Source organism: Leopardus geoffroyi, chromosome D4 (assembly GCF_018350155.1).
Source record: "Leopardus geoffroyi isolate Oge1 chromosome D4, O.geoffroyi_Oge1_pat1.0, whole genome shotgun sequence".
Lineage (NCBI taxonomy): Eukaryota > Metazoa > Chordata > Mammalia > Carnivora > Felidae > Leopardus > Leopardus geoffroyi.
This window is the reverse complement of record NC_059342.1, coordinates 72,784,886-72,803,537: the sequence shown is the minus strand read 5'-3', so window position 1 is coordinate 72,803,537 and position 18,652 is coordinate 72,784,886. Positions and strand designations below refer to the sequence as shown.

Genomic DNA, 18,652 nt, shown 5'->3' with positions numbered 1-18,652 from the left:
AGCTTCTCCTTTGATTAGACAAAACCTTTCCACCTGCACTTTGCCTACCTGGCCCTCAGCATTACTGACCCTAAATCAGCTGCAGTTTTAACAGTAATAAGCCCTATCTTACATATTAAAAACTATTAGTGCCATGCTTAGGTACTAATATTTCAGCTTAATAAAATAGTTAAGCTTACTAAAAACTTACTGTGTGCTAGGCACTGCACTTACCACTCTTACACAAATTATTTCACCTAATTAGGGTTATGAGCTCAAATGCCTATAGGGTATTTGAGTAAATGAATAAAGTAAGCTGGGTACAGGAAAAATCAACCGTTCAGAAATACTACAATTAAACTTTATTACTGAATTTCTATAAGCATTTAACATGATACCAACACATACAACACCTGAGGTTAAATATTTCATTGAAACTTAAAAACATAAATTAAGGGTCTGCCTTCTATCCCCTCTCTTCCTTCCAACCCTGTTTCTCTAAACCTTTACAACACAAGTCACAGGCCACAGGGTCCTGCGTGCCAGGGATCAGGAAACACTTTTAGATCCTTGCTGAAACCTCCAAACAGGTGAGTTCTTTGGGCCTTGCCCCCACTCTCTCCCTCACAATGATTCTCAGGCTTGCCTGAGAAAACAATCTATACCTTCCCTCCATGAATAAATGGGTGTCACAAAATAAAAAATAAAACAAAATAAAATGGAAATATTTCATTATCAAATTTCTCTTTTTCACCTTCCACAGAGGGCCAAAAACCTGACACCTTTTCTCTGGTCCAAAGGCCAATGTCAAGTCTTTCATTCAGCATTGCAATATGCCTTTAACTGGAAAAATATTTAGTTTTATTTTAAAAATGGCTGTTCCAGGGGCGTCTGTCTGGCTCAGTCAGTAGAGCATGTGACCCTTGAACTCAGGGTTGTGAGTTCAAGCCCGATGCTGGGCATGGAGCCTACTTAATACAAAAATAAAAATTAAAAAATTAAATAAAAAAACAGCTGTTCCTAAATGGAGGAACTTTCAACAATGAATAGAATCTTTGTTTTAAAAAAGGGTTTATATTTTAGGGTATCTATTCCTGAGATATTTGTAGATCTGCTATTTCAATGTACTCATATTTAGTTTTGAGTACCTTAGTGCCATATGGCTTACACGTTCCATTTGTAGTTCTTCAACTACACAAGTAGTATTCATTGAAAAAGGTAGCTGAACAAGGTTAGTTCACTATCTTATAGTTTGAAAACAGTGGTTTTTTTGTTTTCTTTTGAACTGAACCTTCAAATCTACAATTGCAAGAATGTAGTTTAGGCCATCATTTTCATGTTTAGAAAATGACCATGGTATAGGAAAGGGGCCAGATTGCTCTTGCCAAATGAGTTTTCCAAAGACGTAATTTCACAAGGAATGATCAATGACAATCAAACATTTGTGTTTACATAAGTCATAATATCAACTGAAAAAACTGTCTTTGATCCAATCTTTCTATAGGAATTGAGTTGGGAATTTTATCATGGGTGGTAAAAAGTTGATTTCTGGGATGCCTGGGTGGCTCAGTCGGTTAAGCATCCCACTTTGGCTCAGGACATGATCTCACAGTTCGTGAGTTCAAGCCCTCCATCAGCCTCTGTGCTGACAGCTCGGAGCCTGGAGCCTGCTTCTGATTCTGTGTCTCCCTCGCTTTCTGCCCCTCCCCCACTCATGCTCTGTCTCTCTCTTTCTGTGTGTGTGTCTCTCTCTCTCAAAAATAAACATTAGGGGCACCTGGGTGGCGCAGTCGGTTAAGCGTCCGACTTCAGCCAGGTCACGATCTCGCAGTCCGTGAGTTCGAGCCCCGCGTCGGGCTCTGGGCTGATGGCTCAGAGCCTGGAGCCTGTTTCCGATTCTGTGTCTCCCTCTCTCTCTGCCCCTCCCCCGTTCATGCTCTGTCTCTCTCTGTCCCAAAAATAAATAAACGTTAAAAAAAAAATTAAAAAAAAAAAATAATAAAAAAAATAAACATTAAAAAATGTTTAAATAAAAAAAGAGTTGATTTCTTTCAAATTAAAGCCAAAATGTCTTCAACAATACACCACTGCCACATAATCTCATCACAGAGCAGACAATCATGTTTGTAGCTCACATGAGTAAAGCATCTAACTAACTGTGTGGTTGAAACCGTGGAAGTGTATGTGGTTCTTAAAACTCATAACATAGTCCATTTTTAACTTTTTAGCAAAAGCAATTCCTAATGAATAATACAATGAACAAAATTATCTTCTGCATCTCTGTGAAACATTTCTACATTAGTTTAGTTAAGTCTAAAATTAACACTGACCATTCAGGCTTAAAGTCAACAATGACCAACCATCACAATAGCGTTATCTATAGTTATGGTTACTAAAATTTTGACAAATCTATATTAAACTTCCTAAGACGTTTCTCAACACTTAACAAGTCATTTCCATGCTCATGTCATGGATACTAGTCTAAAAAAATCTTAATCACCTCAAAATTCTCTTGATCCCTTAAATAAATAAAATTTGGTGAGTGGAGTATTTATGTCTGTGGCTTCATCGTCTACAATTGAAACTGCCACAAATGATTTAACTTTTCACAAATCATTTCCTTCTAAGCCTTAATTCAACATGCTGAGCAACAGTATTCCTGGTTAGATTATACTTTCTAAATGCTTTTTAAATGAATGTTTATATTTAATCAAAACTCTTTCACAAAGTTACCATCTGTAAAAGATTTTGATGCCCAGATAATTTCTTCATGTAACATATGACTACATCACAGAGCTGCAATGCTTATTTTAGCTGAAAATAAACACAAATCCTATTGAAATGTTAGTCCTTTTTCTAGTTCATTAAGTTTTTCACCACAATCTCTTCTATATCTTTGCCATAGTTCTTACTAGGATTTGATTCACTACACTTTCAAGAGAGATAATATCTTGCATATTGAATTTACAGAAATATGCGCCGCATCCACAAAGTAGTAAACTCTAATGCATTTTTTTTTTAACATATGGTCCTCCTGGCATATGTCTCATTTTCCCACTTTAGACAGACACATGGGTATGAGAAATATTTTATTTCCCTCTTTAAGAAAAACAGCAAGGCAAGTACAACAATAAAAATGGCAACCTTTAAGCCTGTCCTCAGCATCCAAAAGACAGCAGACTCATGCCATCTACTGAGGCAGCTAATACTCTCACTCAGCTACAGCAGCTCAAGGTTGCCACATGAGTATGCTGTGGCCACATTTTTCTAATGTTTCAATAAAAAGCCAGAAATCTGGATCTTTGTGTAAATCTAATCTTTTTTCATATAGGCAACTAATAAAATTCTGAACTAGCAAAGTAGCTAGTAAAAACAAACTTTTTAAAATGGTCAAGGCCTAGTTTTGCATACCCAACAAAACACATCTGAGAGAAAAGTTCAAGACTATTAACAAACTTTACGTTTAACCCTCACAACGAATCCTGTGATTTTATCATCCCCGTCTTACAAACGAGGAAACAGAATCTGCAAGAAGTTGCTTGCACAAAGTTATGAGATAGCACATCAGAAAGGGTGGGAAGTAGGACTTGAATCCTACTCAAAGGAGTCTAACGCCAAAGCCCAAGGTCCTAACAACCTATTTTGTGTGTACATGTAAGGCAGATACATATGAGACACCTAGAAGGCAGACCAACAAGTTCTATATTGATCTATCCTTGTGTCCACATGAAAAAAAAATGGTAGAACCTGAGGGCAAATAAACAGAAAAAAAGGAACAAACAAGAGTGGGCTGTCTGACCCATCCAGAACAGATCACGACTACATTTACTTTCATTCTGTACTTTGTATTGCCCCTGATAATCCCCAAGATAGCATTAGCCTTTGTTACATAAAATGTGATTCACAGACACCTGAAGCTAATAAATATAACACTCTATGTTAACTATACTGGAATTAAAATTAAAAATTTAATAAAAATGAAAAAAAATGTGATTCTTAACAGGCTTCCTCTTACTTATATAACTAAAACCTCGGGTTTTTCAGAGGAAGGAAAGGTGATTGCTAGCTTGAATAATCAGAAGACTTGGTATGCATGTATATATTTATTCATGCAATGTTTGAAAATGCTTGGGCTATACTTTAGACTTTATTAGATTCACAGAGAAAAGGAGCTCTGAATAAAACTGTTTAAAATGCCATCTACCAGCTTGGAGCACTTTTAGGCCTTTGTAACAAGTGACTAGGTTTTAAATTGTATTGCTGATCTGGTTCAAATCTGTTTACAACTAGTTCTCTGAGAAAACATTGCAATGTTCTCCCCAACAACTCTAACTTACGTCAGATAGGTGCCTCTGGTGTTGACATTCATCATCAAATCCACTCTCTTCATAGGCGTTTCCAATGTGTTGGTCAAGCTAATGGCACTGGCATTATTCACCAAAATATCAATTCCTGTTTTCAGATAATCAACTTCCTATTAATGCAATTTAAACTTTGTAACAAAAAGAAATAACATTTACACTATATAGTTGAACCCTAAGTTGGTTCACAAATACTTCTTTTAGATAATATGACTGACCAATACGCCAATGCAAGACTCAATAGCTGTGTTAAAACACCCAAGTATTTTTACCGGCACAATGGAGATAGCCAATCGCCAGAGCTTCACGTGAAACTGTAAGAAGGCTTAGTCCTCAGTGATTTGTAGCTTCCATTCTTATTTGTTCTCTTACCTCCTGGTCTTCCCTCCTTGCCTCCAAGAACTTTAGGTTAACTTCCTTAAAGTTCTCCCTTCTCTCTAGCATCTTTCCAAGGCCTGTCCTCCTTCCAAGCTCACTGACCTCCCTCCTAAGACCCTTACTTAAATAAAAGAGGTCCTTCCTGGTCTTGAGAACTGGGAAAAGAAAAAAGACCTAGAGTGAATTTTCAATTCTAGGTAAATCATCAAAGTATATCAAATTTGTTTTAGTAATTCATACACAAAATAAAATTAATTCAGAATAACAATTATTTATGTATATTCTGTCCAGTTCCTCTATATGTAACATATTTTGTTTACAGGTTTAATTACAAGTTTTAGTTAAATAATGTTAAATGAAAATGGTAAAATACAGAAGTATCTTAAACACTTCTCTGTTTCTACATGATTCATAGTTCTTTTTAAAGGGCACTTAATATTCCATCAAATAGAATATCATAACTTCTACTGCTGGGGTTATACTGTTGCAATAAACATTATTTGTTATCCTCTTAACTTTCCTATGCTCCTCTCTCACAGTATGTGGATAATGGCTTAAATAAGTCTATTATACTCACTAAAACATTTTTGTCATAAGCACCCTTTCTTCATATATAGTAACACTATAACATTTTGATCACATCCTCATTCCCCAATTTCTACACCTTTTTGTATACAGTTTGTGTTGCTAATGTTTTCTTAAAATGTGTCCTTAGAATAACTTTAGACTCAACTACATTACATTTTATACCTTCATTATAACAAAACTCAAATTCAAGTAAATCACCTGGATATCTGAGACAAGTACCAGGCCCTGTGACTACCAACTTTCTAGAAGGAACATAATGATGGCTGCCTTCACAAGGAGTAAAGACCTGTGAAAAAAAGTTTTTCTTTTTTTTTTATTAATGTTTTATTTATTTTTTTTGAGAGAGAGAGAAGGAGAGAGAGAGACAGCACCAGCAGGTGAGGGGCAGTGAGAGAGGGAGACACAGAATCTGAAGTAGGCTCCAGGCTCTGAGCTGTCAGCACAGAGTCCAACATGGGCCTTGAACCCATGAACCAGGAGATCATGACCTGAACTGAAGTAGAACGCTTAACTGAAGCACCCAGTCACCCTTAATTTTTTTTTTAATGTTTATTTTTGAGAGAGAGAGACAGAGCACGAACAGGGAAGGGGCAGAGAGAAAGGGAGACACAGAATCCAAAGCAGGCTCCAGGCTCTGAGCTGTCAGGGCAGAGCCTGACACGGGGCTCGAACTCATGGACCATGAGATCATGACCTGAGCCGACAGAAGCTTAACCAACTGAGCCACCCAGGCATTCCCCTATGAAAAGAATTTTTAAATATAGGACATGTTCTCATTCCACAAAGCTATGAGCTACTCAACCACATCAAAGATAATCATGGAGTGGCTATTCTATATAAGGCTAGGGCCTAAGAGGCAAGAAAGATGATACTCACTAAAGAAGCAGCCAGGTGGGAGCAAAGCAAAATGAGTGTACATCTGAGTGAAACACTGGACTGAGGAGTATATACCCCACTTGCATAGAATTACCCTCTTCAGAGAGATGAAGGTAGCAGGGGTTAGCCAGTCAATAGATTCCTTAAGCAAATCCAGACTTTATTGACTTCATCTCTCTCACTATGTGACAACAAATGACAAGTATGTTAGCAGAACAAACATCTGGGCCCACAGGCAAAGAAAGGAAATGAGGAACGAAAATATACTGATGTGGTAAGCTATATTTGACTTGCCAATGCTAAAGAAAAAAAAATGGCTCTAATCAAGATGTAGGTTAAAATTTCTAAATTCCAAAGGCCCAAATTAAAATGGATTAGGGAACAGTGAAAAATAATACACAAACAGCATATATACGCCAGCTGCAGAAGAAAAAATGTAGCAGGAAAGAATGTTTCTGTGGTTTATGAAATAGCATAATTTACTCAAGGCTTGGACAACTCAAGGTGAGGGAAAGCAAGGTGTTAGGGAGCACCCTGTGGTAGAGAACCCTGAGGGCACAGGTTTGAGAGCATTATCAACTGCTCAGGACTTTGTTAAAGACAACTCTCCAGCACAGAGAAATATCAGGAAAAGGTAAAGTCTTCCCAACAGGCAGAATTCACAGGCCTACAGAATTCCAAAACAGAAGGCCACAATAGTAGCAACCACAGTATGCAACTAAAACCAAACAAATAAAAACTAAAGGCGTGGGACCTTTGTGAAAAAACAAAAAACAAAAAAACACAGAGGGGGGGAAAAGGAGCATCTTAGAGGTCATCTCTTATAAATGTGGCATCCACCATAATTATGAGAGAGCAGCTGAGTGGTTGAACAGAGCTCCCTCTTTTTTTTTTTTTTTTTTTTTGAAAGAGAGAGAGGAGAGAGAGAGAGAATCCCATGAGGGGTAGAGAGCAAGAGAGAAGTGGGGCTCATGTTCACCTGAGACGGGGCTGGAGCTCACCCGAGATTATGACCTGAGCCGAAGTCAGATGCTTAACCAACTGAGCCAACCAGGTGGCCCATCCGGGTTCCCTCTTAATTGTGCATTGTTATGGCAGGAAAGCAGAAGATGATAGTTAAAAGGAAAGCAAAAAAATTTAAATACATCAAAGTGGATACTATGGAGGAAGGAAGGAAAACTTAAGACTTCAAAACAGAGATAACTCCACTACCAATCTATAAATTTATCAAAAAGATAAAAGTGTTCCAGACGCCTCTCTCAATAAAAAGTAGCAAAATATACTGGGAGATTTTTTTCTTCCTCAAAGGTATGGAAAACACATCCTCTTAAGTGAAAATTTCTACCAACAGAGTTTAAGTTCAGGGACACAAATGCCAGATCAATAGTATGGATCAACTGGCATCTGAAAACACAGAAGCCACGATTTCCTTTTGCTCCTTTCATTTCCTCTGTCCTGGAAAAGGAGATCATATGATTGGCAGAACTGGATTAATCCAACATTGAAGATGCTGAAGGAACGATCCCAGAACCAATGGAAGACAATCTATAATGGCTAAATAAGAAATCCAGACCATCCATGTTTCTGAGTGAAAATTCTTTGGCTGGGACAAAACAGAGTATGAAAATTGAAGAGATTTCAATGTGGGTCCTTAAATTCTCTGCAGCAAGAAGAAATTAATTTGTGAGAATTCAATTTCTCTGTAGGAGCCCAATACTGCCCAGTGGAAGTGCGTCCCACTTTTGACAGGCATAAATTAATGTGCTATGCTGTCATGTACTATAGAATGTGTAAGTCTTTCTGGTGAATCAGGATAGATCGCACAGCTAGAATTCAAGATGGAAGTCAAACAGGGGGTGAATTCTGGGCCTGTACAGTATGGCTTTTAAGTACCTTTAACTAATGTCCTATCTTGACCTAATGTCTCTACATTTCTTGGGACCATACTGACAAGAGCTGAATTGCTGACATTTTCCAGGAGAAAGACAGAAATAAAGACAGGAAGGGCTTAGACAAAGGCGGTGGTGGCTCTCTCTGATATTCTGATGATCTCATTCTCCAGGAAGGATAAACTCACCCTCAGTTGACAGACAACAGAAAAAACTAACACTGAACTAAATATAGGAGGGGCACCTGGGTGGCCAGTTAAGCGTCCGGCTCTTGATCTCAGCTCCGGTCATGATCTCGTGGTTTGTGAAATCCAGCCTTACGTATGTTGGGCCTTGTGCTAACAAGCATGGAGCCTGCTTGGGATTCTCTCTCCCTCTCTCTTTGCTTCTCTTCCACTCAAGCACGTGTGTACTCTATATATATACATACATTAAAAAAAAAAAAAAAAGAACATAGGGAAAGGAAAAGCTCCTGTCTACCCCCTTTCTCTTTCTACTATCTACTTTCTCCCTTAATTCTTCCCTAAAAAGGAATGTTTAAGCTAATCAGGCCAAATCTTAATTAGCACTAATTGGCTACTTTTACTACCAGGTGAAGTTATTTTAGATAAAAGGTCCTCCACATGAACGTGGCTTCCTCTCCTTTCTCTTCCACATGTGTCCCTATCAGTAAGAAATAAATAAATAAAACCAATAATTTTGCATTCTCTTTCTGCTTCTCACATAGGCTTTGACATTACTTTGCCAGGTAGGGGTTAAGACTTTGGATTTAAAGATAGAGGCCCCACTTGAGCCAAAGCTGTGTTCCAATCCTTTATAACACAGTGCTCTGCACTGAAGGTTATAAGCACAAGCCATGCTAACAATAAAATATTATCTTGTTTCAATTACCTTGTTGTCAATTATCTTTCACATATACATACAGTCTCTGGAATACTATGGGGGACGGGGAAGAGTGATAATGGTTTGGGCAGGATTTGGACATGGCCAGGTGCCTTGCTATAATACCTTCAAAGCCTTAGCTCAATCCCCAACACCTGCCTTCTAGGAGCTTGTAAACTAACTGAGGAGGAAAAAACCCACTAAGATCTAAAGCAGTACAAGAGAAGGATCAAAGGAATGATTTAGGAATTCAGAGAAAGAAAAATACACTTCTGATAAGTCGGCAAGGTCAGGAAGAAGGTAAGATTTAACCACAGAAAGGTGGGATTTCAAAAGATAGAGAAGGGAGCATTTCAGGCAGGATTAGAGATGGAGAGGTGGGCACTAGAGAAGCCTCAGGAAGAGGAAGAGAAAAAGAGACAACATCTTAAGGCAAGGATATGGAAGTAAACTATCTGGGCAGGAGTAAAGCATTTACACAGGGGTATAAAAAAAAAAAAGAAGAACCAAAAAAAGTCTGTTGAGATCAGAATGCGAAATACCTTGAAAGTCAGTAAGTTATCTACACTTTATCCAATAAATACCAAAGAGTCATCAAATGATGGGCTACATTAATTGAGGAGAAGCAAGAAGATGGGATCTGGGAAGCTCATTGATTAGACATATGTATTGTCAAGGGCCTAACTTTATATTGAATGGTAGATGTGTTATATTATTCAAAATAATTTTTAGCAATAAAAAAAGGCATCAGATGGTTTTAAGCTGCATTTCTACATAACCAAATACTCCTACCTGGTGATCCTTCAATGACTTAGAAAATTTAAAAAAATTTTTTTTAATTTAAATTATAGTTACAGTAGTCAATAATTATTTCAGAATTAAGGCACTACCTCCAAATTGCTCCACTGCTTTCTCCACAGCATTATTGATTTGCTGTTCATCTCTCACATCAACAGCACATGGCAAGGCCTTTCCTCCAGCCGCTTCGACTATAAAGAATAAACAAACAAAAACAAAGCATTGAGGCATTCAAATACTAAACTTTCCATTCTGATATGAATCAAAAGAAGTATCCTATTTTCAGAAAATCAATATAAATAAATATGTCTTAGAACTACTAGTGATTCTACCCTACAGTCGGACAGACTGACTAACCCACATCCAGCCTCAGATTAGAAAAGCCAACTCTATTAAAAAACAAAAAAAAGGGGGCGCCTGTATGACTCGGTCAGTTAAGCATCTGCCTCTTGATTTCGGCTCAGGTCATGAACTCACGGTTCCTGATTTAGAGCCCCTCTGAACTGACAGTGAGGAGCCTGCTTGGGTTTCTCTCTCTCCTTCTCTGTCTCCTCCCCCTGCTCTCTCTCTCTCTCTCTCTCTTGCTCTCTCTCTTAAAAAAAAAAAAAGGGCAAGTAAAAAATATCCTATTAAAAAGAAAAAAAGGGAAGGTAATTTAAAAAACCTTTATTATGAAAAATTTCACAAAAAATATACAACACAAAGAATAGTATAATAAACTACCATGAATTTATCACTTATTAATGATTATTAATGCTTTGCCAGGTGTTTGTTTAATTTTTCTACCCCCGATCCTGTTTTGTTTTTGGCTGGTATGTATTTTAAAACAAATCTCAGGCATCATTTCACTCATATGTGTTCCCCTAACATAACCACAATGCTATTAAACATGACTAACAAAACTAGCATTATTAACCAAAGTTGAATTTTAAGCCCTCCCTCCCGGTACTGTGTCTAGCACAATGCCTTGAATATAAGCACTTGATAACTGTGAACTGAAAGTATTAAGATAATGACTTTCAAATGGCACAGAGAATAAATAACATGGAGAGCTTTCTCGAAGTGCTCACATCCTCCACCTCTCCATTTCCACTCCCCCCTTTTCTGCGTAGATCCAAGAACAACTGCCCTCAAGAGACATGATTTTTAACGGGAGTCTCTCACATCGCTCAAAAGTGATGGGAAAAAAAGTTTCTGAATCACTGCCCTCAGCTGACAAGATACTTCTTTAACCAGATGAAATGATTTTTAGGGTACCTCTCCAATAGCTACAATTAAACTCTCCAGTAAATTCTCTATGTATTGAAACCATGGTTAGGACATTTCATGAAATGGCACTGTCACATTCACTCACTTTCTTCAGCAGCAGTATAGATTGTGCCTGGGAGTTTGGGGTGTGCTTGGGTGGTCTTCGCAGCAATGACAATGTTTGCTCCATCCTTTGCTGCTTTCAACGCAATAGCTTTGCCAATGCCACGGCTGGCACCTGTGATAAAAACTGTACATCCTGCTAGCTTCCTACAACAGAACAAATATGACCTTATAAGAAGCTCAATGTTTTAATTACTTATTAGTAACAGGAACTTCTGCATATTTCACATACGTATGTTTCCCCTTCTGAAACTTTCTCTGAACCTTCCTCCTTCCCTCCCTGATAGCTAATAATTCTGTGATATTGCCACTGCTGTAATATTATAACGGCTGTTGGCCAGTCTTGATATGACTTGGCCATCAAAATCTGCTCAGATACAAATAAATCTTAAGAAATAAGGAATTATTAACCTATATAGACATGTATTTTTTTCCCCACAGAAAAAGTGTTAACAAAGCTTATTTTTGAGAGGTGGTATTATGAACAAATTTTATCATATTTTTATATTTTTCAGGATTTTTCAAATTTTCTACAATGAATACAAACCCACTTAAAAGAAATTATCTGGGGGTGTCTGGGTTTAAGCATCCAACTCTTAATTTTGGCTCAGGTCATGATCTCAGGGTTTGTGACTTCAAGCCCCGCATCAGGGTCTGCACTGACAGCATTCTCTCTCTCTCCCTCTCTCTCTCTCTGCCCCTCTCCTACTCATGCTCTCTCAAAATAAATAAATAAACATTAAAAAAAAAAAAAAGAAATTACCTGAAAGCAAATAATTGTATAATGGATGCTCATCATTGCTCCTAATAGCCAGAGTGGAAACAATGTAAATATCCAACTGATGAATGGATAAACTGCAGCATATCCATACAGTGGAATAAATTCAACAGTAAAAAGGAAGTAAGTACTGATCCGTGCTAAATGGGTGAACCTTGAGAATATCATGCAAGTGAAAGAAGCTAGTCACAAAGGACCACACATTGTATGATTCCATTTATATGAAATGTCCAGAACAGGCAAATCTATTGAGACATGAGGACAGTGGTTGCCTAGGGCTGGGGGCAGGAGTAGTTGGGAGTTGAGAGCTGAGGGGTGTGGGGTCTCTTCTGAAGATGATAAAAAGGTTTTAAAAATTGTGGTGTTGGTTGCACAAGTCTGTTAATTTACTAAAAAACATTGAATAGTATACTTTAAAAGGATGAATTGTGTGGTAGGTGAATCACATCTCAATAAAGTTGTTAAACAAACAAACCTAAAAGACTGGCAAAGAGCTCAGAGTACTGATGGAAATTCTCTGACCCAACTGTACTGAGGAAAGTTCTCTGTGCCCATTCATCTTTACATTCATCTACCATAACTTTTTTTTGTTAAGTTTATTTATTTTGAGAGAGAGCGCGGGTGCATGTGAACATGAGTGGGGGAGGGGCAGAGAGAGAGAGAGAGGGAGTGAGAGAATCCCAAGCAGGCTCCGTGCTGTCAGTGCAGAGCTCGATCTCATGAACTGTGAAGATCATGATCTGAGCCAAAATCAAGAGTCGGACACTTAACTGATTGAGCCACCCAGGCACCCCCATCTGTCTTAACTTTAAACTTTCTATTTACTTAGGTGTTAGGCAGGAAGGAAACATCTAAAATAAAATCAGGTAGGGCATGTCTAGGTAGCTCAGTCTGTTGAGTGTCTCTCTCTTTTTTTTTTTTTAAATCTTTTAATGTTTATTATTTTTGAGAGACAGAGAACAAGTGAGGGAAGGGCAGAGAGAGAGACACAGAATTTGTAGCAGGCTCCAGGCTCTGAGCTGTCAGCACAGAGCCCGACACGGGCCTCCAACTCATGAACTGTGAGACCGCGACCCAAGCTGAAGTCAGACGCCTAACCGACTGAGCCACCCAGGCGACACGAGTGTCTGACTCTTGATTTCAGCTCAAGTCATGATCCACAGGTCGTGGGATCAAGCCCCACATTCGGCTCCATGCTGAGCGTGCAGCTTGCCTAAAATTCTCTCTCTTGCCCTCTGCCCCTCTCCCCCACTCATGCTCTATCTCTGAAAAAAATTTTAATAAAATAAAATAAATAAAAGGAAATAAAGTCAGGCAATAGGGAGGAAAACCACTCCCCTGTTTATTTTCTAAATGCATATAAAAAGCTTGCCTAAGGAGAAGGATAAAGAGAATACAGTGGAAGTAACAGTGACAAAGAGAAAAGGGGACAGTACCCAAAGATTAGCATGTTTGTTAACAATGGTAACATGTTTTGAACATGGGAAGGGTTTTAATATCATGAATAACCAGTTTGGTAAGAAAGAAGCGGGGTGGAGTGTAAGGGTTAAATTGTAGTGTAGGGCTAATACTTAGCTTGAAAAATAACAGCTTTGTGTTGACACTGAAGGTTAAGAGATAACAGCCTTGCTTTGCTCTGGTAAACTATGCCTCATACTCTTGTAAATTAGGCTTCACCAATTAAGGAAACAAAAGTTCAAAGAAAAGAGCATCAGAGGCAGGGTCAAGGAGATCCACTGGTTGCAACTTAGAGGCAGAAAGTCTAAAGTAAACACCTCATTAGGCAACTGTTTCTAACTCATCTGGAAACTGTTTCTTTGTTCTGTTCCCAGGTGATGATAAAATGATGTGATCGGTTATAAAAACTCTGTACCCCGGCTGTTCGGGGCCGCACTCTTATCAAGCGTGTTGGTCCCTATCGGTCGGCCTTGCCTCTCGTTGTAATAAACTTTGTTGTGACTGTCACTGGTGCCTGTAGCATTCTGTTTCAGGAGTCGTGTGGATGCAACAGGAGAAGAGGGGAAGAGACAGAGAGGTGGTGACTATTTTTAGTGAAATACAGCAAACATACAAAAAGCACATAAACTAATGTATATAAAGAACAAAATAATATGAATTGCAAGAAAGAGAAATAGAATATTACCAATACTCCAGAAGCCATTGGTCTACTCCTCTAATTCTATCCTCCTCCTTTCTTTCCTACCCCACAAAGTAACAACTACTTTACATAGGATTACTTATTCCTGTTTTTTATGATTTCTAATACCAACATAAATGTGTCTAAGCCATGAGCCAAATCCAACCCTCCACCTGTTTGTGCATAGTCCTAAAGCTAAAAACAGTTTTTACAGCCAAATGTTCTAAGGTCAATTTGATGATAGGGAACACTAACTTTAAATCTCAATGAAGCCAAACTTTACCTCCCTGCTGTGGATTGAATTGTATCTACCTAAGTGTATGTTAAAGTCCTAACCTCTAGTACCCCAGAATGTGAACTTATTTGGAAACAGGATTGTTGCAGATGTAATTAGTTAAGATGAGGTCATATTGGGGGCATCTAGGTGGCTCAGTCGGTTGAGCATCTCAGCTCAGGTCATGATCTCATGGTTCGTGGGTTTGAGCCCTGCATCAGGATCTCTGCTGTCAGTAGAGCCCACTTTGGATCCTCTGTCCCCCCCCCCCCCCCGCCCTTTCCCCACTGGTTCTATCTCAAAATAAGTAAACTTAAAAAAAAAAACAAAAAAAGATGAGGTCATATTGGAGTAGGGTGGGCCCTTAATCAGGTTACAATCTTGCCGTTTGTGGGTTCCAGACTCAAATCAGGCTCCACAAGGACAGTGCAGAGCCTGCTTGGGATATTCTCTCTCTGTCTCAGCCCTTGCCCTGCTTGTGCTTTCTCTCAAAATAAATAAACTTTAAAAAAAAAAAAAAAAGAGGAATGTATTTTTTCCCTCCCTTTGAGTCTGGATTAGCTTTATGGCTTTTTCTGAGCAACAGAATATGATGGAAGTGATATTCTGAGATTCCCAACCCCACACTGTAAGATAGCTGGCAGCTTTCACTGTCTCTCTCTTGGTAGCCAGATGCCATGATGCAGAGGGACAGATTACCAAACGATGACAGGCCAAATCCTGGAGGGTGAGAGGCCATCTACGATGTTTCAGGCCCAGCCAAGGACTCAGCTACATACAACCATATAAATGACCTCAACTTATACTATGGAGAACAGAAGAACCAGTTAACCCAAGGACTGTGGATTAAAAAAAAAAAAAAAAAATCACTGTTGTTTTAAACCATTATGTTTTAGAGTCACTGGTTATATAGCAATGGGTAACTGAAATCCACACTGAAGTTCAGCTTTCCCAAATAATGCTAAACATCTTTCCAAAGAGGTTAATACTCCTACTAGCAGCAATATATGCAGCAATGTATGAAAGTTCCCATAAAAGTTCCCATATCTTCCAAGCCTTAATGTCAGACATTCAAAATTTCTGCCAATTTGGTAGACATGAAATGGTACCTCAGTGTTTTTATTTATTTATTTATTTATTTATTTAATTTACTTATTTATTTTTAGACAAAGAGAACATGTGAGTGGGAAAGAAGGGCAGAGCGAGAGAGAGAGACTCTGAAGTGGGCTCCACTTAACTGAAGCATGGAGCCTGACACAGGGCTTGATTCCAGGACACTGGGAACATGATCTGAGCCAAAATCAAGAGTCAAATGCTCAACCAAATGAGCCATCCATGCGCCCCTCTCTGCGGTGTTGTTGTTTTATTTTTTCTTTATTTTTGTTGTTGCTGTTGTTTTTAAATGTTTATTTATTTTTGAGAGAGAGCACACAAGCAGGGGAGGGGCACAGAGAGAGGGACAGAATCCCAAGCAGGCTCCATGCCCAGTGCAGAGCTCTATGCAGGGCTTGCTCTTAGGACTGTGAGATCATAGATCAAGCTGAAATCAAGACATTCAACTGACTGAGCCACTCAGGCACCCCCTCTAGTGTTTTGTTTTGTTTTTAAATGTTTATTTATTTTGAGAGAGCAAAAGAGAGGCAGGGAGGGACAGCATAAGCAGGGGAGGGGCAGAGAGAGAAAATCCCAGGTAGGCTTCCCACTATCAGCATGGAAGCAGACTAAGGGCTTAATCTCACAAACTGTAAGATCATGGCCTGAGCTGCAACCAAGAGTAAGATGCTTAACGGACTGAGCCACCCAGGTGCCCGGACAGCACTGTCTTAATTGCAATAGCTTTATCGGTCTTGATAACTGATAAGGCAAATATTTTCAGTTTGTTCTTCCTCAAGAGTTTCCTGGCTATCTTTGGATCTTTGCTTTCCTACATATTGTTTTAGAATCAGCTTATCTAACTGTGTAAGCAAATCAGTTGGGATTTTGATAAGAAATTTTATTGAACCTATAATTCAATTGGAAAGAACTAGATGACCCTGAGTGCTCCAATCAATGAACATGATATTGTTCTCTACTTCACACAATGCTTATCTATACTTACTGGTAATATTAATTTTGATCATCCAATCATTGTGTTACTAGATATCTCCATTATTAATTACTATTCTTTCCCTTGCAACTAATAAACAATCCAGGCAAAAACACTTAAAGACCACTATAAAACTTTTATTATGAAATTTTCAAGTAAGTCTTAAAGAAATACTGTAAGGGGCGCCTGGGTGGCGCAGTCGGTTAAGCGTCCAACTTCAGCCAGGTCACGATCTCGCGGTCTGTGAGTTCGAGCCCCGCGTCTGGCTCTGGGCTGATGGCTCAGAGCCTGGAGCCTGTTTCCGATTCTGCGTCTCCCTCTCTCTCTGCCCCTCCCCCGTTCATGCTCTGTCTCTCTCTGTCCCAAAAATAAATAAACGTTGAAAAAAAAAATTAAAAAAAAAAATAAAGAAATACTGTAAGATCTCATGTTTAACAATGCATCAATTATCAAAATTTTGAAAGTGATTATCAGGAAGCAAATCTCAGAGGTCATATAATTTCACCTATAAATGCTTTATAGTGTATCTTTTACATAATATCATTATGACTAAGAAAATTTGTATATTTATTTTTTTGAGAGATATAGTGCGCACACACTCACATGCCAGAAAAAGGGGGAGAGGAAGAGAGAATCTTTTTTTAAAATAATTTTTTCATTTCTATTTTTTTGAGAGAGACAGAGTGCAAGTGGGGGAGGGGCAGAAAAAGAGAGGGAGACACAGAATCCGAAGCAGGCTCCAAGCTCTGAGCTGTCAGTGCAGATCCAGACGTGGGGCTCGAACCCACAAACCGTGAGATCATGACCTGATCTGAAGTCAGATGTTTAACTGACTGAACCATCCAGGCGCCCCTTGGAAGAGAATCTTAAGCAGGTTCTACACCCAGCATGGAGCCCAATGCGGGGCTTGATCTCATGACTGTGAGATCATGACCTGAGCTGAAATCAAGAGTCAGACACTTAACTGAGCCACCCAGGTGCCCCCATTACACGACTAAGAAAATTAACAGTAATTCCTCAACATCATCTACTACTTATCCATTTTCAAAGCCATAACTATCTCAAAAATGTCTTTTTACAGTTGGTTTGATCAAATCAGGATCCTCTAAGGACCTCACACTGCATTTAGTTGCTATAAGTTTCTTTTAGTCTGTAACACCTCTCCTTCCATTTTATTTATGACATTTATTTGCTCAAGAATATAGATTATTTGTCCTGTGGCATACAGCCCATATCTTAGATTTGGGACTTCTGATTTTTACTGCTAATGTACTGTATTACTTGCAGTTTTTGCTTTATGTAGATATGTGATTTTTTTCACTGACTTGTATCCTGAAAATTTGTTAAACTCTTATTAAATCTAATAACTTAGTTATATATTATTTTGGTTTTCTATATAATATCAACTGCAAATAATGACAGCATTGTTTCTTTCTCCAATCCAGAGACTTTTATTTCTTTTTCATGCCTTATTATTACTTTTTTTAATGTTTACTCATCTTGGGGGCGCCTGAGTGGCTCAGTTGGTTAAGTGACCAACTTCGGCTGAGGTCATGATCTTGCAGTTTGTGAGTTCAAGGTCTGCGTCGGGCTCTATGCTGATAGCTCAGAGCCTGGAGCCTACTTCAGATTCTGTGTCTCCCCCTCTCTCTACCCCTCCCCTGCTCATGCTCTGTGTCTCTCTGTCTCTTAATAAAAATGTTAAAAAAAATTTTTTAATAAAAATTTTTTCCATATTTATTTATTTTTGAGACAGAGAGAGACAGAGCATGAACGGGGGAGGGTCAGAGACAGAGAGAGACACAGAATCCGAAACAGGCTCCAGGCTCTGAGCTGTCAGCACAGAGCACGATGCGGGGCTTGAACTCACAGACCGCGAGATCATGACCTGAGCCGAAGTCGGACGCCCAACCGACCGAGCCACCCAGGCGCCCCTAATAAAAATTTTTTAAAAATGCTTACTCATTTTTGAGGAGAGGGAGAGCACACACGCAAGCAGAGGAAGGGGGAAGAGATAAAGGGAGACAGAGGATCCAAGCAGGCTCTGCACTGTCAGCCCAGAGCCCGACGCAGGGCTCGAACTCAGGAGAGTTCATAACCTGAGCCAAAGTCGGACACTTAACCGACTGAGCCATCCAGGCACCCCTCATGCCTTATTTATTCGAAGAACTGTTCCCAGATGGAAGGTCAGAAATGCAAGAAGACATTAAAACCAAAAAGACTAAAACAAACAAAACACACACACAAAAAAAACC

The 18,652-nt window shown here is 38.9% G+C and overlaps 1 protein-coding gene across 1 annotated transcript in view; it reads right to left on the bottom strand.

Annotated features, from left to right (window-relative positions):
• HSDL2 (hydroxysteroid dehydrogenase like 2) overlaps positions 1-18,652 on the bottom strand; it is a 69,034-nt gene that overhangs the window by 45,065 nt on the left and 5,317 nt on the right. The window contains exons 2-4 of the mRNA XM_045468874.1: positions 11,106-11,269; positions 9,844-9,942; positions 4,317-4,431 (exon numbers count right to left, since the gene is read on the bottom strand). Of these exons, the coding sequence (XP_045324830.1) occupies positions 4,317-4,431; positions 9,844-9,942; positions 11,106-11,269 (378 nt within the window). The remainder of the gene's footprint in view (positions 1-4,316; positions 4,432-9,843; positions 9,943-11,105; positions 11,270-18,652) is intronic.